Source organism: Dipodomys spectabilis, unplaced genomic scaffold (genome assembly GCF_019054845.1).
Source record: "Dipodomys spectabilis isolate Male_0828 unplaced genomic scaffold, ASM1905484v1 ptg000340l, whole genome shotgun sequence".
Taxonomy (NCBI): domain Eukaryota; kingdom Metazoa; phylum Chordata; class Mammalia; order Rodentia; family Heteromyidae; genus Dipodomys; species Dipodomys spectabilis.
In genome coordinates, this window is record NW_024871017.1 from 1,288,878 (window position 1) to 1,309,550 (window position 20,673).

General features: G+C 50.5%; 1 protein-coding gene across 2 annotated transcripts in view; it reads left to right on the forward strand.

The window, feature by feature from the left end:
- The first annotated feature begins 1,106 nt into the window (after positions 1-1,106).
- Med12l (mediator complex subunit 12L) overlaps positions 1,107-20,673 on the forward strand; it is a 231,938-nt gene continuing 212,371 nt past the window's right edge. For both annotated transcript variants that reach the window (XM_042665626.1, XM_042665625.1), the window contains exons 1-2: positions 1,107-1,233; positions 19,718-19,822. In XM_042665626.1, coding sequence (XP_042521560.1) covers positions 1,132-1,233; positions 19,718-19,822 — 207 coding nt within the window. In that variant the 5' untranslated portion in view covers positions 1,107-1,131. The remainder of the gene's footprint in view (positions 1,234-19,717; positions 19,823-20,673) is intronic.

Here is a 20,673-nt window from a genome sequence, read left to right on the forward strand (position 1 = left end):
GGGCCGGCCCCCGTCCCCCCTCCCGGGCCGGCTCCCGCCCCCGCCTCCACCTCCACGCCGGCGGCGAAGGCCGGGAGCGCCCGCGGGCCGCGGCCGGGACGGGGCGGGGCGGGGCGGGGCGGCCGTCAGCGCCCGGCCGGCACCTGCGCCTCACGCCTAGGCGCCCGGGAAAGTTTCCTGCGACCCCGGCCCCGGGGGGGGGGGGGGGGGGGGAGCGGGACGGAGAGGCCCCGGCCCCGGGGGGGGGGGGAGCGGGACGGAGAGGCCCCGGCCCCGGGGGGGGGTGAGCGGGACGGAGAGGCCCCGGCCCCGGGGGGGGGGGGGAGCGGGACGGAGAGGCCCCGGCCCCGGGGGGGGGGGGGAGCGGGACGGAGAGGCCCCGGCCCCGGGGGGGGGGGGGGGAGCGGGACGGAGAGGCCCCGGCCCCGGGGGGGGGGGGAGAGCGGGGCGCGCGGGCGTGAGGCGGGCGTGAGGCGGGCGAGGCGGGGGCGAGGCGGGCGAGGCGGGCGAGGCGGGCGAGGCGGGCGTGAGGCGGGGGCGAGGCGGGGGCGAGGCGGGGGCGGCGGCCCGCGGACTCCGCTGCTCCGCCTCAGGAACGAGCGTCCGGCCCGGCGTGCGGCCGCGCCGCGTCCTACCTGCGGTCTTCCTGCCCGCAGCGCCCGGACAGCGAGCGGAGCGAGGGGCACCGGAGCGAGCGGAGGACGCGGAGCGGAGCACCGGAGCGAGCGGAGGACCGCGGAGCGGAGCACCGGAGCGAGCGGAGGACCGCGGAGCGGAGCACCGGAGCGAGCGGAGGACCGCGGAGCGGAGCCACCGGAGCGAGCGGAGGACCGCGGAGCGGAGCACCGGAGCGAGCGGAGGACCGCGGAGCGGAGCGGAGCACCGGAGCGAGCGGAGGACCGCGGAGCGGAGCGGAGCACCGGAGCGAGCGGAGGACCGCGGAGCGAACGGAGCGCGGGACCGCGGAGCGGAGCACCGGAGCGAGCGGAGGACCGGGGAGCGAACGGAGCGCGGGACCGCGGAGCGGAGCTCCGGAGCGAGCGCGGGGGAGCGCCCCGCCCCGCCACGCCGCGCCCGGGTCGCCGAGGCGGCGGCCGCAGCTCCGACTGGGCGTCGCGGCTAACATGAGAGATGATGGCCGCCTTCGGGCTCCTCAGCTACGAGCAGAGGCCGCTGAAGCGCCCGCGGCTCGGGCCGCCCGACGTCTACCCGCAGGACCCCCGGCAGAAGGAGGTGAGCGCCGGGGCCGGGGGCGGGGCCGGGGGCCGGGGGGCGGGGTCGGGGGTCGGGGCCGGGGGCCGGGGCCGGAGCCGGGGCCGGGGGTCGGGGGGTCGGGGGTCGGGGGTCGGGGGTCGGGGCCGGGGGCCGGGGCCGGGGGCCGGGGGTCGGGGCCGGGGCCGGGGCCGGGGCCGGGGCCGGGGGTCGGGGCCGGGGCCGGGGCCGGGGGTCGGGGTCGGGGTCGGGGGCCGGGGGTCGGGGGTCGGGGGCCGGGGCCGGGGGGTCGGGGTCGGGGGCCGGGGGTCGGGGGTCGGGAGCCGGGGGTCGGGGGTCGGGGGTCGGGGGCCGGGGGCCGGGGGGGCGGGGTCGGGGTCGGGGCCGGGGGCCGGGGCCGGGGGTCGGGGGTCGGGAGCCGGGAGCCGGGGGTCGGGGGCCGGGAGCCGGGGGCCGGGGGTCGGAGCCGGGGGTCGGGAGCCGGGGCCGGGGGTCGGGGTCGGGAGCCGGGAGCCGGGGCCGGGGGCCGGGGGTCGGGAGCCGGGAGCCGGGGGTCGGGGGCCGGGAGCCGGGGGTCGGGGGCCGGGAGCCGGGAGTCGGGGGTCGGGAGCCGGGAGCCGGGGCCGGGGGTCGGGAGCCGGGGGTCGGGGGTCGGGAGCCGGGAGTCGGGGGTCGGGGGTCGGGAGCCGGGAGTCGGGGGTCGGGGGCCGGGAGCCGGGGGCCGGGGGTCGGGAGCCGGGAGCCGGGAGCCGGGGGCCGGGAGCCGGGGGTCGGGGGCCGGGAGCCGGGAGCCGGGGGCCGGGGGCCGGGGGCCGGGGGCCGGGGGCCGGGGTCGGGGTCGGGGCCGGGGTCGGGAGCCGGGAGCCGGGAGCCGGGAGCAGGGGAGGCCCCGCCGCCCCGGGGCGCCCGCACCGTGCAGACGGCGTCCGGCTCGCGCCGCCGGCGGTCCGGAGGTTCGGCTGCAGCACCGCGGCTACTTGGAACCGAGCGGGTCGGGAGCGGCTTCCGAGGCGTCGGTCGGGTCGGGCCGGGTCCGGTCCCCGCGGCGTCGGCCGGGTCGGGCCGGGCGGCCCGCGTGTGTGTGGGAGCGAAGGCGCCGTCGTGGAGGGGCCGCCCGCCGCCCGCCGCCCCTCCCAGCTGCGCGAGACACAGAACCTCCCGCGACAGCGCGAGGCCGGCCCGCGGGCAGGCTGCCCGGAGGAGGCCGCGGAGGGGGCCGACCCGCAGCCCCCCTCGGACACGCGGGAACAGCTCGGACCGAGGCCCGGAGGCTGCGGGCTGCCGCCCCAGTCGTGGTGAGGTCGGTGGGGTCAGCTGTTCCGGGTGAGGCCGGCGCACCGACCCCTCGGCCAGGCCGAGGCCTGGGTGGTAGAGGCCTTTGTTGAGCGTATTTTCCCGTGGACTACACGTACTTCAGCGTGGGGCCTTCTGCGATTCTGGAAGGAGTAGCTGGAAGTGACCACAGAGGGTGTTTTCTTTTCTTTCTGCTCCCAGGCTTGAACTCATGGCCTGGGCAACGTCCCTGATCTCTAAAGCACAAGGCCAGCACTTTACCACTTCAGCCGCAGCTCCACTTACAGCATTTTGGTGGTTAATGGGAGATACGAGTCTCAAGGACCTTCCTGCCCAGGCTAGCTTCAGCCTACAGGCGTGAGCCACCAGCCCTTGGCTGCGTTTGGTACTGGGGTTTAAACTTAGGCCGCATGCTTGGTAAGCAGGTCTTTTGTGTGTGTGTTGGTCCTGGGACTTGAGCTTGTAAGTAGATACTTTGTGCACTGGGATTATCACTAAAAAAAGAGCAGAAAGGTGAGCTCAACAGACCAACAGGTTTTATTTGGGATAAAAACCTGGGATGGGTACCAAGTCTTTTTCAGTCTGGCTAAAGAAAAAATGGCATCCTTCCCTTCCCACTAGGTGAGGTCAGGTGGGGCAGGTGGAAGTGAGGCGAGGAAGGAGAATAGTCTTTAAGATCCTGGAGTTTCAAGGTTTCAGTGGTGTCTGTGTCAACCTGTGCCAGAAGTCGCCTAGATCGCAGGCTTTCTTCCAAGATGTCAGGGTGAGTTTGTTTAGGGACAAGGGGAAGGGAGGTGGTTCAGAAGCAAGGACAGTTCTAAAATGTGCTGTCAGAGGGAAAGGTACGTGCTTTCAGTTTATTTTCCACCAGACCTCAGGGCCTGGATGCTGTCCCTTTAGCATTTTCTACTCGAGGCTAGTGCTCTGCCACTTGAGCCACAGCACCACTTCCCGCACGCGCTGGTTAATTGGAGACAAGAGTCTCATGGCATTCCTGCTTTGCTTGACTTTAACCTGTGGTTCTCACTGAGTATCTAGGCTTACACACATGAGCCTGCCAGTGCCCAGGGTCTTGCTGTTTTTGGTACAGGGCCTTGCTTTGTGCCCAGGCATCGTGGACTAGTGGTCCCTATTTCTTCCTGTCTCGGCTGAGCTGGCAGGCATCACTCCAGGTAGCCAGTGTTCTGTCTCCAGCAGAAGGGTATGGGTGGCTGTAGTCAGATCTGGGTCTGATGTAGAGCGGGCCTGTGGCTGGCTGGATGATGGGAGGTTCCTAAGCCTCAGTTACATATGGCCTCCTGGACATTTCTACCCTGTCCTTGCACTACCTGCACTTGTAAAGTTTTCTTTAACTTTTGAGAAACATGTTGTGCTTCCTAAGTAGCACATTTTGTCCAATCTGATCATAAAATGTTTTGGTTTATTTGGTGCTCCTCCACACACTCCGCTTCCTTTTTGTCCCCAGGCTAAATCTTCTCTGCCTAGGGCTCTTGTGTATGTTGGTCTGTGTGGCTGGACATCTGTCTGTCTTGTCTCTCAGCCCCTACCCCTAATACTGCACAATGCTTCAGTCTGTGGTCTGGAAGGTAGGGTCTGGTGCCTTTCCTGTCTCCCAGTCTCCTTTCTTGAGAGTACGCTGTCCCACGGTGTTACTGGAAGATTGCATGGGTAATACAGGTAAATAATTTAGAGCAGAATATGGCATAGAGTCAGCACCCAGATATTGTTGTTGTGAATGCCAATAAGGTCTGCCTATGCATCATTCAGGTCCCAGTCCAAAAGCCTCCGGACCTCTTAGGGGATATATAATAACAAGTTTATTATTATTTTTGGTTGCCCTCTGGCTATCCCTGATGGCTACTAGTATACTAGTGGGAAAGGGAGAAGATCTGTTTTAGGCAATACTGAAGTGCCTGGTGCAGATTAATTCAGGGCACAAACTTGTTGGAATGTATGAATAAAAGTGGGATGGATGGAGAAGGGGGCCTGGTGACTGAGAAGTGTTGGGGAAAGGCTAAAAGTGAAATTAAACCCTAGACTATTGAGCTGCGGCGTGGTGAGCCCTGTCAGTTGAGTAGTAAACACATATGTTGAGGAAAGTTAAATTAATAAGGAGACTGGATCGGAGAAGAAGGGTCCCGGGGAGGGCCCTTTAAAAGGTACAGAGCCAAGTAGGGTCATGCTACTAGGTCCCGAACTATCCACAGCTTCTCCTGTTCTCTTGGCTAAATTGAAGGGTAGGAGAAGCAGATGTAGCTTTTAGTTGTTTCCCATAGGGAATTATCTTTAGGACGTTGGGGGACCACAAAGAGAGGCCTAGAAGGCCAACCACAGCAGGTCATAGGTAGCAAGAATGAGGATGAACCAGAGACTGGAGGTGTAGCTGAGCAGTGCCACCTTCAGGTGTGCACAGAGGCATGGCACAGTAAAGCAGAAGTAAAACTGGCGTGAGCAGAAGCAGGAAACGCCATGAATTGTACTGTTTCTAGAGTACATTCAGAGGCTACTGCTTTTCAGACTGCTGGGGACCTAAAACTTTGACTCTTGGAGCAGTGAGGAAGGGGGTCATTGGTCTAACCTGGAAAGGAGCTGACCTGGAGGTCTGAGAGAGGAAAGCCAGGTGGATGGAAGGGAGGAAACTGGAGAGAAGAGGCACCTGCCTCCCACATAGGCCTCTGGGAGGAGAACTGGAAACGCTGGACCTAACTGTCTCCTGAGAATTTCTGAAACTGGCTGATGGAGACAGAATTCTGTTCTCTCCAATCTGAATCGTAGAAACTTAAATAATAAGGAAAAATGCCAGCAATCATGAAATAAAATTAATTGTACTCAAAAAGTGGTGATCTCCATCTGGAGGGATTTTTACAGTTGTCAACACTTGTGGACAGTTGTTATTGCTAGATCAGGATACTGGGTAAGTTTTAAATGAACACAGTTGTCTGTTCATAATTCTTAAGGACAAGACAATCCTCACAATTTTGGGGGCTGAGACTCAAGATGATTTAAGGCTCAAGTTGAGGAGGAGGGGGTAGCATCATGATTGAAGCCCCTTACACTTTTTCAGATGTTGTATGTAGCAGATATACAACTGCCGTAGAAAGCCAGATCCTCCCTTGGATTCTGTTGGAGAAGCTGTGGTGGGCGCGGGCCGCCCCAGGGCTTCAGATGGAAGCACCGGCCCAGCTGTGGGAGCTGCTCCTGGCCTGGCCACCCGTGACCCGAGGTGACCAGCCATTGCTAAGCTCCCAGTGCCTTTTGAGGGTCAGGGGCAGTGTGGCTCGCTTTCTGGTGCCCCCGAAGGCTCACTAGAGCTCCTGGGGGTGTTTCCTGGACAGAGAGAATACTCCAGACTCGTGAACTGGGAGAAGAAGTGCAGCCCCCATCTCCAGCTTTTTTGGCTCAGCTCTGGCATTGCCATGTTGGTCTTGGATGTGCTCTAGTTTCTTGCTTGGTTGAGTTTCTCCTTTCCTTAGGGGCAGCTGTGCCCGTGTGAGCGGCACCGGCCACCGGTCCTCAGGAGCAGTGCTCTGTGGCCTTATATCGTGGATGCCCTTTAGGTGTGTAGTGCAACAGCCCCAAGGAAAGGAGAGAATTTTAGCTATTGGGTTTTGCTGTGATACATATATGTGCCAAAGACATCCAGTCATTGAACTAATATACTGAGTACTTCACAGGCTCTTTGCCCGATGTGGCCTCCTGAGGACAGACATAAAGCTTTGCTTTCCCATGGGGTTTCTGCCTAGCATAGTGCTTGGCTCATACCTGGGACGAGAAATCCCTCCCCGCTTCCCCACCCCCCAGCTTTCTTGTCTATTGTGGGGCTTGAATTCAGGGCCTGAGTACTGTCCCTGAGCTTTGTTTTGCTCAAGGCTAGAGCTCTATCACTTTGAACCACAGCTCCATTTTTTTTTTTTGGTGGTTAATTGGAGATAAGAGTCTCATGGACTTTCTTGTCAGGGCTGGCTTTGAACCATGATCATCAGATTTTAGTCTCCTGAAGGGCTAGGATTGTGGGCATGAGCCACCAAATCACAGCAAGAACTTCTTTTTGTGAAACAATGTAGAATAAACACGTGTGTTACCTGGGACCCCAGGGTGACCCACTGGCAGCCCTGGTCTTGCGCTGTGTGCCTCCCTTCTTTTTCCCCCAGGACACTGTGGTGGTTGGTGGGTGTGTGCAGGGCTGTTCCCTGAGCCACCGCCGGCCCCCACCCCAGTCAGGAGTTTTGAGGTAGGGAAGCATGGATGTGGTTTCAGATTTTCCTGGGGAAGAATCTTCAAAGTGCTGTGGAAATGAAGGGATGACCTGACTTTTTGATAGGGTCTCTTAGAAGAGGCAACTTTTGAATCTGTGTGGGAGCGGGTGGGGCTGAAGACAAAGGAAATTCTGGGCATTGGGACCAGCGTGAGCTTTATGGGCCAGAAAGAATAAGTTGTCCTTTGTCACGGCCTGGGCCTGGTGTAGCTGGAGTGACCAGGAGGAGCTCAAGTCCTGAGGCCTCTGTGTACTGCCCTAGGGGTTGGGGTGGGAGAAGGATGTAAGGGGATGAGAAGTAGGGAGCGGTGGGTCGCAGTTTAGGGTTATATTGAGGTGGATAGATTAACCTGCTGTGAGTTGGCTGGCAGCTGGGTTGGGGGTGGCCACTGTGCAGATTGCCACAACTTGGGTGGCTTAAAGCAATGCAAGCTTGTTCTCTGTCCTGGAGGCCAGGGTCCAAAATTAAGATGCTGGAGAGCTGGGCGCCGGTGGCTCACGCCTGTCATCCTAGCTACTCAGGAGGCTGATATCTGAGGATCATGGTTCAAAGCCAGCCCCAGTAGGAAAGTCCATGAAACTCTTTTTTTTTTTTTTTTTTCTTTTTGGGTCCGGTCATGGGGCCTGAACTCTGGGCCTGGGCGCTGTCCCTCAGCTCTTCAGCTCAAGGCTGGTGCTCTACCACTTGAGCCACAGCACCACTTCCAGCTTTTTGCTTATGTGGTGCTGAGGAATCAAACCCAGGGCCTCATGCATGCAAGGCAAGTGCTCTACCACTGAGCCACCTTCCCAGTCTCTCCATGAAACTCTTATCTTCAATGAGCCACCAGAAAACTGGAAATGGTGCTATGGCCCAAGAGCTGAGGGACGGTGCCCAGGCCCAGAGTAAAAGCCCCATGATCGGAGGGGTGGGGGGGGGGGGTGGGGAATGGGAATGTGCTGAAGGCTCTGGGTAAGGGAGGCCCCTTTGGCCTCTCCAGTCTTGGTTACTACAGCTGTTCCGACTTCCTCAGCTGAAGCCACAGCACTCATTTTGCCTGCTCCCTCCCATGATCTTCTCCCAGACACTGGAGTGTCTGTCAGGAGGACACCTGGCATTGGGTGGGAGGCCACTGAGACATAGCATCTACAAGGACATCTACAAGGATCTTTATCCAAGTAAGGCCACATTTTTGTTGTTGTTGTTGTTGGTTGTGGGGCTTGAAGCCTGGGCCTGGGCACTGTCCCTGAGCGCTTCAGCTCAAGGCTAGTTTTCTACCACTTGAGCCACAGCACCACTCCAGGTTTTCTGAGTGGTTTATTGGAGATAAGAGTTTCACAGACTTTCCTGCCTGGGCTGGCTTTGAACCTCAATCCCTAGATCTCAGCCTCCTCAGTAGCTAGGATTATAGGTGTGAGCCACAGCGCCTGGTACATTCTCAATTTTTTGGATTCTGCGTTGGTATTTTTTGGCCTTTGGACTTGAGAGGCTGGGGAAGGAAGCAAAGAGGAGGAGTCACGGGAAAGGTAATTTGGATAGCTGAAGAGGCAGTGTGGATATATGAGCTGAGAGGGATGAGCCCAAGAATATTCCAGTACTGTCAGCTTAAGCCACTAGCTCCCCAAAGACCTCCTTTCCAGATCACTTACAGTCGTAGGCATTGAGACTCCCATAGAGCTTTTGAGTTCTCACTTACTGTATTGTACATCATAAGTTATGAACTAAGAGTGTCTAGAAGTGTGTGTTAATTCATTAAAAAACAGTGGACAGTTTATGTATGCTTCCCACTGTGCTAGGTTGTGTGGGATATAGCAAAGAAATAGAAAAATGCTCTCTGTCCCCTCATAGTGACACTTCTTAAAATAACTGGTGAAGGACCTGCTTTTTCAGAATTACTTTTCAGTCTGTTGCAGACTGGTGCAAATACAGGATTAACACGAATAACTAGATGAGTTAAATGCCTGATGTTGTGTCAAAAAGCAACGGTCTCACCCACAGTCCCTCCAAGTGAGAGCTCTGCTCCTAACCGCCTGTTCATTGACCCACAGCAATTTCTAAAGTGACAGATGCATTCGTTTTATTTATATTAAAATTGGGGATTCTGCTTTGCTTTCAGTAAAGTGTTCAAAGGACCACATCACAATCATATTTATCATTTTGATTGTTCTGAGTGCTTTTTGTGTGTTCTTACATTAGCCATGACACTTGTTTACCTCCTGTTTACAGATGAAGAAACTGAGGCATGGAGCGGTGCTAAATTGTTCAAAGTAAGTTAGTGACATAAGGACAGGTTAGAATTGGACTTCTGAGGCCCTGCTGTAACCATTCTGGCCACACACACACACACACACACACACACACACACACACACACACACGTATATGTGTAATCTTTCCCAAGGCTAAAAATGTTGTATGAAGCCAGGCATCAGTGATTCACACCTATAATACTAGTTACTCAGGAGACTGAGATCTGAGGATCACAGTTCCAAGCCAGCCTAAGCAGAAAAGTCCATGAGACCCTTATCTCCAATAAATTACTCAAAAAAGCCAGAAGTAGCCAGGTGCCAGTGGCTCATGCCTATAATCCTAACTACTCAGGAGGTTGAGATGTGAGGATCATGGTTCAAAGTCAGTCTGGGCAAGAAAGTCCGTGAGACTCTTATTTCCAATAAACCACCAGAAAACCAGAAGTGGTGCTGTGGCTCAAGTGGTAGAGGACTAGCCTTGAACTGAAGAGCTGAGGAACAGAGCCCAGGCCCAGAGTTCAAGCCCCACGAAAACCACCACCAATACACACAAAAAGCCAGAAGTGGCATTGTGACTCAAGTAGTAGAGCACTAGCCTAGACACTCACAAAGAAGCTCAGGGACAGTGCCCAGGCCCTGAGTTCAAGCCCCAGGATGGGCTAAAAAAAAAAAAAAGAGTTCTGTATGAATTCAGAAAAGAGGCCAGGTTCTTCACTGGAGGGTGCCGGTTGGCGGGCAGGGCAGGGTGATGCCTGTGCGGATGAGACCGGAGGAGCTGTGTGGGGTGCAGCTGGAGTCCGGGTGCTTGATGTGTGAGAGCGTAGGACCTTACTGTTAGATCTATGGCACTAACTCTTGTCTTAGAGATCCAGTGTTAGGGAGAGGAGTCCAGAAACCTTCCAGAAAGGCCGCTTCAGTAACCAAAGCATGAAGTAAAAAGTGCCCTCACTCATCAGAGCTTTGAACCAGGACTGTAGAGAAGCATTGACCATTGGTGACTGATTGGCCAAAGGAAACTAAGGAGAGTGGAAACTTGCACCGATGTCCTTGGACAGGGAAACTAGGGAGGCAGGCTCTGGCGCCTGGGCCGTAGAAGGGCACATTTTTGTGCTGGGTCTGTAGTGAAAAGCATTTAAATTAACATGAATTGGAACAAATACCTACCCATGTGGAAGTCCTGACCTCGGGCATTAACCAGCTGACTTGAAGGTCTTAGTGCTCTTGGGTCCCCTAGTTTTGTTCGTGCTGCTCGTCCTGGGCTTCAGCCCCTCTGCAGTAGCCTGCTGCGGGCCTTCTGGCTTTCTGCTGCTGGCGTGGTGTGCCAGGGCTGCTTGGGAGGTTTGCCTGGCAGGCCCCCAGAAAATGCCGGAGGTGGGGCGCGCGAGGGGTAGTAACTGAGGTGGGCTCACCTGTCTAGGTTTCCCAGTTTTTTTGTGAGCAGTTGATCTAAAACAGATGAACAGAGTCTCTATCTGCAACAACAAGAGGAGAAATCACTCTCTGTCCTCCCACAGTGGGCTTCACTGGGGGCTGAGGAAGGGGAGAACTTCCAAGGACAGAAGCGTATCTTGTGCTTGTCTCTGCCTGCCTTCCATCCCCTCCGAGTGAAAACGGGATTTAAAGGAAGACATGGGATTAGGTGGCAGTACAGTGCAGGGGTCCCTGGGCCGGTGGCTTACCTCAGCAATAGAGGTGCAAAAGAGAAAATTGTCCTGGGCAGGATAAAGTAGCTGCTACTCAAGTCCCCCTTGGTGGGCCTGGGGTTTGGACGCTGGCCGTGTGCTTGCTCGGCAGGCACTCACATCTTCTCAGCCACACGCTCAGCTCTTTGTAGCTCCTGGAATTTCTGAGCGCCACATCCAGGTGTTTGATATTAGTGGGTGACATGCGTTTGAATGGGATTTGGATATGAATTAATAGGGTTCAACTATTTAGATGAGAGTGGGATAAACTTGAAGGGTACTTTATTTAGCTATAATTAGGATCAAAGGCTCTCTATTTCACAGTGGGGAGGAGAGGGCCTGCCTCACTAGCCACCTCTGGGTAGAGTCGAGGGAATTGGCACATGGGAGTGTGCACAGCATTCATCCATGATAGATGTTTTCACCCAGCCCTCTGAAGAGTGTAAGCAGCAGCCATGTGCACGGTTCAGGCTTGTGTGTGCTGGCCATATAAAGATTGTAATTATGATGATGGTAATGCTTTACATTTTTAATGTGTTCTAGTAACTGTGCTGTTACACACAATTTCTGGGTATTCTTTATCATGGGCATATGCGGGAAGTGGTTAGCTCCATTTCACAGAAGAGGAAAGGATCCAGGATTCAAGGTTAGGTTTGTAGGAAACTGCTCTCTCAGAGATACTCCTATCTTAGAGAAGATAAGACATCAGACGTTCTTGGGCCTGGTTCTTACATGGCTTCCTAAGGATGCACTTCATTTTGCCTCTTAACTGCCTCAGTTTCTTACCTTGTGAAATGATGTGGCATTACTGCCCTTAGATGCATGTTGCCTATTCCAAGTGTAGGTGTCAAGGCAGCTCTTGCTGAGCTTGTCTCCATGGGTGATTGACAGGATGCAGGTGTGGTTGGAAGTGGGGGACAATGCTAATGGTGATACAGGTGATGAGCTGGTTTACGGATATGACTGTTGTTGTTTTGAGGTCTTTGTGTACCTCAGGCCTGCCTTGAACTCTACCCCTTCCCTCTACATCCTGATCACAGGGACATACCACCACACTTGAGGTGTAGTTTGTTTTTGCTTTTGTTTTTCTTCTTTGGTTGTTTGTGAGGCTTGAACTCAGGGTCTGGGTTTTGGTCTCTGAGCTCCTTTACTCAAGTGCTCTACCACTTAAAGCCACAGCTCCACTTCTAGTTTTCTGGCCATTCATTAAAGAGTCTCCTGGATTTCCTTTCCTGGGCTGGCTTTGAATAGTAATCCTCAACTCTCAGCCTCCTGAATAGCTAGGATTACAGGCTTGAGCCACCAGTGCCCAGCTTCAGGAGTGGCTTTGATGTAAGTGTAGCCCCATGTGGCGATCTTAGTGGAGACGGGAGGACAGTCTCTTGCCTTCTTCCAGCAGGCTGGTGCCAGTTCTTTCTTCAGCCGGTGTTTTGGCTGAACTGGGAACTCCTTTTGTTTTGCCTTTTAAACGATGATAACTTTTCCCACTGCCACTGAGTGGCATGCCAGGTCGAAGGGTGTGGGCTGTGGGGTCGGCTGGTGCCGAGGCTTGTGGTGCTGCTTTTCTCAACTCCTGTGGACCCCAGTGATGGTGCCCACGTGCTCTGGAAGGGCCTGGGTCCTGATGGGTGGAGCAGAGCACCCCTGGTCCTGTCGGTGCTGAGGGGTGGGACAGGGCTCCCTTCCCCAGGCCCAGGAGACAGAGCGCTGCAGAGCCATGGCTCCAGGGGCGAGGGCCTTTTATCTGCCGTCGGCCACTTGGATATTTGTAATATCACTTGCAGGTCATACACAGTTACAGGTGGATAGCTATCTGGAAGCCAAGTTTGGAGAGTGTTACACGTTCCGTGGACTAAACATTTCCCACCTGGCAGTGAAGATTTGTTTTCTCAGTCCTAGATGGCAGAAGTCTGAAAAGCCCAGACAGAGGCGGCATATTCACTTCTGAGGCCGTGGGCAGGTCTCTCTCCTCCTCCTCAGCATGTGGCCATGTAACACTGGTCTCTGCCCTCTCTTCATATTGCCATCTTCCCTCTGTGTCTGAACATAATCATACTAGACTAGGATCTACCTTACTTAAACATGACCCCATCTTGACTTGAATACCTGCCTAAAGACTCTAAGATCACACACACCGGTATGGGATTGTGTTCTGTTGGCTTTTCTTTTTTAGGGTATGTGGTTCTCCTATAAGGTATGTTTTCCACATCTTCCTTTGCAGGTCCCAGGTGGCTCATCACTGTCTGGATTCTGAGTCTGTGTAAGTTATCTGCGCCTCTTTCTCCATAAACTTGTAGTTAGCCCATTTGCTTGCTGCATTGGTCCCTTTCTGTTGCATGGGGTGTGCAGCAGGGTCTTGTGTTTCAGAGTTTCCTCCCGCCATGGCCCCGCTGTCTTACGTCTCTTCTCTGCAAAGTTGTGCAGAAGAATCCAACAGTGAGGACAGAAGTTGTTCAGTTGGCCCGCCCACTGGACTTTATGTCGCCTCTGTCACTGTTTCAGAATCTTCTTATGCCTTCCTTCCTTCCTTCCTTCCACTCTCGCTATGACATTTTCCTTTTATTTCTCAACCCTGTAGACTCTTCTTTTCCTCCACCTTCTTGTTAGCACACACCACCAGTGACTGTTGTCTTTTTTTTTTTTTTTGCTAGCCATGGGGCTTGAACTCAGGGCCTGGGCACTATCCCTGAGCTTCTTTTGCTCAAGGCTAGTGCTCTACCACTTGAGCCACAATGTCACACTGTGCATGTGGTACTAAGGAATCGAACCCAGGGCTTTGTGCATTTAGGCAAGCACTCTACCAATAAGCCACATTCCCAGGCCTGAACTGACTCTTCTATCATTATGGTGTGCCCTTTACTCTCTGAGTAGTCCTCCTTGTCTTGAAATCTATCTGATACTAATGTACCTACCAGACCCTCTTAATGCTCTTCGGATTATTGCATTTTTATTTTATATATATATATGTATATATATATAATGTTTACATATACTTATAGTTCTATATTATTACATTTACTGTCAATCTGTCTTTATATTTAAGTATACCTTTATATTTAAAGTATCACATACTATTGAGCTTTACTTTTCCTTTAATTCATTCTGATCTCTCTTAATTGGAGTCTCTTTAATGTAATCATTGATATGGTTGGATTTGGGTCTATTATTTTACTACTCATTTTCTATTTACTTTAGATTATGATTATTAGATTCTTAATTTATCCATTGATAATTTAGTTGCCCTTTGTTTTCTTTCTTTCTTTTTCTTTCTTTTCTCTCTCCTTTCTCTTTCTCTCTCTTCTTTCTTTCTCTCCTTCCTTCCTTCCTTCCCCCCCCTCCCTCCCTCCTTCCCCCTCTCTCTCTTTCTTTCTCTCTTTCTTTCTCTCTTTCTCTCTCTCTTTCTCTCTTTCTTTCTCTCTTTCTCTCTCTCTCTCTTTCTTTCTCTCTTTCTTTATCTCTTTCTTTCTCTCTTTCTCTCTTTCTTTCTCTCTCTCTTTCTCTTTCTCTTTCTCTCTCTCTCTCTTTCTTTCTTTCTTTCTTTCTTTCTTTCTTTCTTTCTTTCTTTCTTTCTTTCTTTCTTTCTTTCTTTCTTTCTTTCTTTCTTTCTTTCTAACTCTGGGCCTGAGTTGGGTCCCTCAGCTCTTCAGATCAAGGCTAGTGCTCTACCACTTGAACCACAGCACCACTTCTGGTTTTGTGGTGGTTCATTGGAGATAAGAGTCTCACGGACTTTCCTGCCTGGGCTGGCTTTGAACCATGATCCTCATATCTCAGCCTCCTGAGTATCTAGGATGACAAGCGTGAAGCCACTGGTGCCTGGCTTTTTTCCCCCAAGCTTGGAATTACATCTATTCCAAACCTTTCATAATCTCCTTAGCCTTACTATCCCATAAGAGGTTAGAATTTTTTCCACGGTAAGGTTCTCCTGTTGCTTCACCATCAGGGCTCACCGCAAGCGCCCTTCACAGGGAGTGCTTGTTGGAGTTTCCAGACTGGATAAAGCCCTTATCTGCTCTCATAACAGCAGTACTCCTTAATCGTATTGGCCATTTGCTTACTGTGTAGTCTCCAGTTCTTAGCCTTTGCTGTGTTTGTAATTCCATGTTGATGGAATGACAGAGAACACTGGATTGTGGCTTGAAAAGTGAAAAGGATTTCATAAAAATATAGCAGGATGTTAGTGCTTAGAAGTCAAAAAGACTATGTGTGTGGATTGGTATAAAATAGTCAAGTAGAAGAAATAACAGTTAAAATATAAAAATAGGAAACAGCTGTAATAATAGTGGCTACCATTTATAGGACACTTAATAATGGACCAGACACTGTGCTGAGCTCTGCATATGTCATCTTATGTAACCTTAGCCCAAGGAGTTATTCCTGTCGAGGTACAGAGAGATTGGGTACTGTGTTCCAGTCCTAGGTTCGTGACCATGTTCTTGTACTAGGTGAGGGGCGCTGTATTCTAACACAAATCTCTGTGATTCCAACACTTAGACTAGAAACCAGACTGAAATACTTACCTTGATAGTTCAAGTCCTAGGAAATTGTGTTTTGAGTTGGGGCCAGGGTCAGGTGGAAGAATGCTCAGAGGTGTTATGTAGGTCTATAGAGAGTTGTATTATTTGTTGTTTTAGCTCCAGGGAGAATAGAAGGAGAAAACCTTCTGAGGCTTTTGGAAAAGGTAGTGCATAAAGAAATGGTGTTTGGCGGCGCATCCAGATCAGAGGAGTAAGAAGCAGTGGCCAGACCCTGCTGTCTTAGTGGCCACAAACTAGTGCTTGAAAGGAAGGAGTGTGAGACAGATTTTGAGAGATGTATGGACAGGATTGTTTAACGATGAGCTGTGGAGGCGAAAGATTTTCCCATTATCTCCTGGCTCATTTGCTCTATACCCGTTACCCATACTCACTGCTATGACCACAAAATGTATCCATGATGGAGATTATCATACCCCTCCTTGGGGGCTGTTCTTTGGAAGGAAAGGTAGATAAGTTTAGGAAAAGTAATTTTGTTAGTTCTAGGTAGGATCTCAGTTAACTCTGCCTGTCTGGTTAGCTAGCATATAGTGTGCCGTTTTTCTACTTCCTGGTAGATATTTATTTCTGTCTAATTGGATTATAATTGAGTTTATTAGATAATAAAGTGACTGAGGAAATTCGGACTTTTTGCACATTTTAAGTATTAGATGTTGAGGGTGGAAGATTGTGTGTATGTTTGTGTGTACCTGTTTTTGTTCTCTTGCCTTTGAGAGGATCATTGGAGTTTGTGTTAAACTTTGTTATTTATTTATATATTTATTTAGCTGGTTCTGAGGCTTGAACTCAGAGCATGGGTCCTTTTCCTGAGCTGCTTTTGCTCAAGACTAGTGCTCTACCACTTCAGCCACATCTTTCTCTAAATGGTTTGTTGGAGATAAAAGTCTTGTGAATTTTCCTGCCTGGGCTGGCTTTGAACTGTGTTCTCAAATCTCAGCTTCTGGAGTAGCTAGGATTATAGGTATAAATCACCAGTGCTCAGCTTCCTTTTTTAAATTTAAATTTCATTTTTTGCTGGTCCTGAGACTTGAGCTCAGGGCCTGTCCCTAAGCTTCTTTTGCTCAAGGCTAGCACTCTACCACTTGACCACAGCACTTTTGGCTTTTTTTTTTAAATTTAGATGGTACTGAGGAATTGAACTCGGGGCTTCAAGCATGCTAGGCAAACCACTAAGCCATGTTCCCAGCCCTCTTTTTATTTTTTTTGCGTGAGAAGGAACTTGAGCAATTTCTAAATTACCATCAAAATGTTTTCACTTTATTGATGAAATATTTTATTGAAATTTAAAGTTTGCTTTGAAAGTGATCCAAAAATAGGATAATTCTCTGAACTCCAAGGTAAATGTGATATTGATGAGTCCATTTGTAATGTACCACAAGTATTAAAGGTCTGATTTTTCTATCAGTAAGAAATGTGAAGGAGCGTGAACCTTCTGCATTAATGTGGGCTTTGGTTTTGTTTTTCTGTAGGTGTCTGTCTCAGAAATTGCCTTAAAGGCTAGCCTCGAGGAAAAGAAGCTCAGGGACAGAGCCTGGGCCCTGAGTTCGATTCCCAGGACTGGAAAAAATTGCCTTGAAGCTGGTCTTTTAGGTGAAGTGGTTGTCAGGAGTTCTCTTTCTCAGTGTTGTGGCTGTCCTGTTGGCACTGAGTCTGTTACGCCAGCAGCGTCTGTGTGGCGTCCATGGGTAGAGGTGCCAGACAGGACGACTGCCAGTCTGCTCTCACCTCCCGCTTGCCTCTTGGCTGAATATTTTGGTCTCACACAGTGTGTACAATTTTTTTTTTTTTTGCCCTAAATGCTGTTGGAAGAAATACATATCAGAATTCATGGCTACCTCTCTCCCCTGCTGTTATTAGAAATGCTTTCCCCTCCTGTACAATGGAAAAAGTTTCAACCCTTCCTGAAGAGTCCTTTCAATGGGAAAAGTTCAAACCTGCTGATGTAGAGCCTAGAATAGATCCTGCTGGCGGCTGTGTGCCCTGAGGTCTTACCTGTGCACATGTGCAGAGCAGCTGGCAGATGGTTCTGTTGTAAGAACTGTGGGCCAGGGAAGACCCATGGCAGAAGAGGGTTAAACTTCTGTAAGGAAAGCCCTTGTAAGAACGTTGGTGCTTGATTCTCTTTTATTTGAAAAAGACTTGAATAGGTTCAAGGCTAGTGCAATAGGAAGGTATTTGTGGGTTTTTTGATTTTGTTTTTTTGTTTTCTTCAGGTTTGGCTTGGGGGTTTTAGAATCATGCTTGTTCCCAATCTAGACTTTCTCTTTTCCTGTTTACCTAATTAGACTTGGCTAAGAACTGTAGAGCAGTGTTATAAAAATTGGTTGTTTGGACTCATGTAACACACATTTTTTGTTCTGAATCTCTTAAATCTGCATGATGCCGTTAAGAATCTGTGCCCTGAGCCAATGTCAAATTGATATCTATAGATACCTTCAGGTTGGAGAGAATGCTTTTCCTCTAAACAGTACTTTGTGGGCGCTTCCACCGGAAGCTGAGGAATGCCGTCTAAACCAGCAGTAGTGAACACTGGAATTTGAAGCTTCTTTGTTTTTAATGATTTTTTAAAATTATCTTTAAGTCTAACAAAGGAATTATTTCACAAATCAGTTTATGAGTTCAGTGCATTTTGAAGGTAATTCTTAACTCAGTTTATTCGTTGCAAAAACTTTTGGGAATAGACTAGCAGGGTGATACACTTAGATTTAATCTTCTTTTATTAAAGTAGGCAGCTGACTGACAGTGGTTAGTAGTCAAGTGAAGTGAGTAGTAAAAGAGCGTGCTCAGTTCAGAGCAGCAGAACTGTGTAGAGTTAACTGATCCTGAAAGTCTCACCTACTTCCTCTTGATTAAGTTACAGCACATTTTTAGTAAAAACATATGCTGTTACTTGATTAATGTTTCCTGTAATAATTTCTACTGGTAAATTAAAAATAAAGGCACATTTAATTTTTTTGTCATATTACCTTCATAATCTATTTGTATCTCTACTTCTGACCACCTCAGGCTAAGCAAATTGACTCAGTATATTTGCTTTATTTAAACTGATTCAATGAAACCTTCTTGACTTAAAAATATGCATTATATAGTTATGTTCTACATTTTTGAATAATTAATTTGAAAAATGCAGGAGCAGATTGAGATGTCTTCTTATGTGTGAGACAATTAATCTCTGTGCAGATCATGATTTCAGTGACCTTCTCTGCTGGGAGGAGACTCTGTTACCCTAGAGCTGCATTTCCTATTGTGGGGTCTTTTGAAAGCCTGCCAAAGCAGCAACCTGCCAAGTTATTAGTAAGAGCACACATAATTAAGTTACATGGCTTGTCTCCAGCAGATCTCATTCTCATCCAAGGTGACCTTTGCAGACCGGTCAGGTGTTTAAATGTCATAGCAGTTTTGATTAGTTGCTTTTCCCCCTTTCATGTTAACACACACCTTAGTTACTTATGAAGAATAAGTGTGTTCATATTTTTGCTCTGCGTGACCATTAGTCCAGCTGTCACTAACACCATTTCTTGAGGGGAGCAGAAGTTTTCCTCATTTCCTCCAACTCATTGCCCATGTTGTTTTTTTTCCAGTCTATATTTTTAGGGATTCTGATTTAGTACCATAAATCAGGGATAATCTGGTCTCAGGGATAATCTGGTCAGGACAAGGAAGAGATTCTCTCTCTCTCTATATATACATATATATGTATATGTATACATATACATATACATACACACACGCACACGCACGCACACACACATACACACACACATATATACACCTTCCTACCTTCCTACCTACCTATCTCCATATATGTGTGGCTAGACTGTTTTTGGTGTGCTGTGAGCTTGTAAGAGTTTCCTTGATCTATCCAGTATGACAGTCTGAGAGCTTTTTAAGGCAATCTTGATATTGTACTTAAATATTTTTAGACAACATTTCATCTAGTGTTTGTTATTTAGTGGCTTTGAAATTTCTCCTGGTCTATGTTTTAGAAGATAGTATTTCATTTCCATGTGCCTGGTTTGATTTTGTGAGTAGGTATGTGTGTTGGGAATGTAATCTTTTTTTTTTTTTGGATCCAGTCGTGGGGCCTGAACTCTGGGCCTGGGTGCTGTCCCTCAGCTCTTCAGCTCAAGGCTAGTGCTCTACCTACGACTTGAGCCATAGCACCACTTCCGGCTTTTTCTGTATATGTGATGCTGAGGAATTGAACCCAGGGCTCCATGCATGCTAGCCAAGCACTCTATCCCTGAGCCACCTTCCCAGCCCCATCATTTTGGTTTTCTTGTTCTGGTTCCACACTCATAGAGCAGGTGACAGGCTGGAGTAACAAATGCCATGTGCAATACACCAAGTCAGTGCTTTGTTAGTGTGTGCCACATCTCTTTCTGTTGATTTCTGAACTTTAGCTTCTGCAAAGAAGAAACAGACTCAGACTCAGCTGTTATTCAGGCCACAATGTTTGGATTAAGTGGAAGCTTTCCATCCTCTGCTTACTCAATACCTTCTCTTGAATAGGATGAGCTCACAGCTGTGAATGTAAAGCAAGGCTTCAACAACCAGCCAGCCTTCACTGGAGATGAACATGGCTCTGCCAGGAACATTGTCATTAACCCATCAAAGGTAAGATTGTTCCCTAGAATTCTGAATTCTGCACGCTTGTGATATCCTCCATGGTGAATGCTGATAACTTGCTGGTGTTCAACCCTCATGGCAAGTTCAAACCTCTTTTCTGTGGGTTGTCCCTGGTGTAGCCAGGGTTTGTGTCTGTTACTTCAGTCTAGGATAGCGTCCTGTGCAACTTGCTGTGTTTTTAAAAGGCTTTCATGCCTGCCCTTGTAGAATAGTCTAGCCAGTTGCCAGGCACTGCAGTTCCACATATTAGACTTCTTTTGGTGGTTCTGGGATTAAACTCCTACCCATTCCATGTTTGGGAAACACACCTCTGAGCTACAGCCCCACCTTTGTGAGGCTTTTCTATGGCTGTCCTGTCTCTGTCATTACATGGTATTTCCACTTTTGTGTGTGTCTTCCTTCTCCTATCAAAGAGAACTTCATGTTGGTTAGTCCCTGGGCCTTAAGATCTCCGTTCACCTTAAGCCAAATCAGCAGCCTGGTGTTGAAATGCAGTCACCTGAGTGTCAGACTCCAGGGGGGACCTTCGGGAGTTATTCACAATTGGTCATGCTAGAAACTACAGCTGCTTTCTCTCTGTCTGTCTGTCTGTCTGTCTGTCTGTCTGTCTCTGCCTGCCTGCCTGCCGGCCTGTCGATCAGTCAGTCTCTTTTTTTTTTGTCAGTCATGAGACTTGAACTCAGGGGCTAGGTGCTGTCTCAGAGCTTTTTTTGCTCAAGGCTTCCACTCTGAGCCACAGCACCACTTCTGGTTTTCTAGTGGTTAATTGAAGATAAGAGTTTCATGGACTTTCCTACTCTAGCCAGCTTACTCAGCCTCCTGAGTTAACTAGGATTACA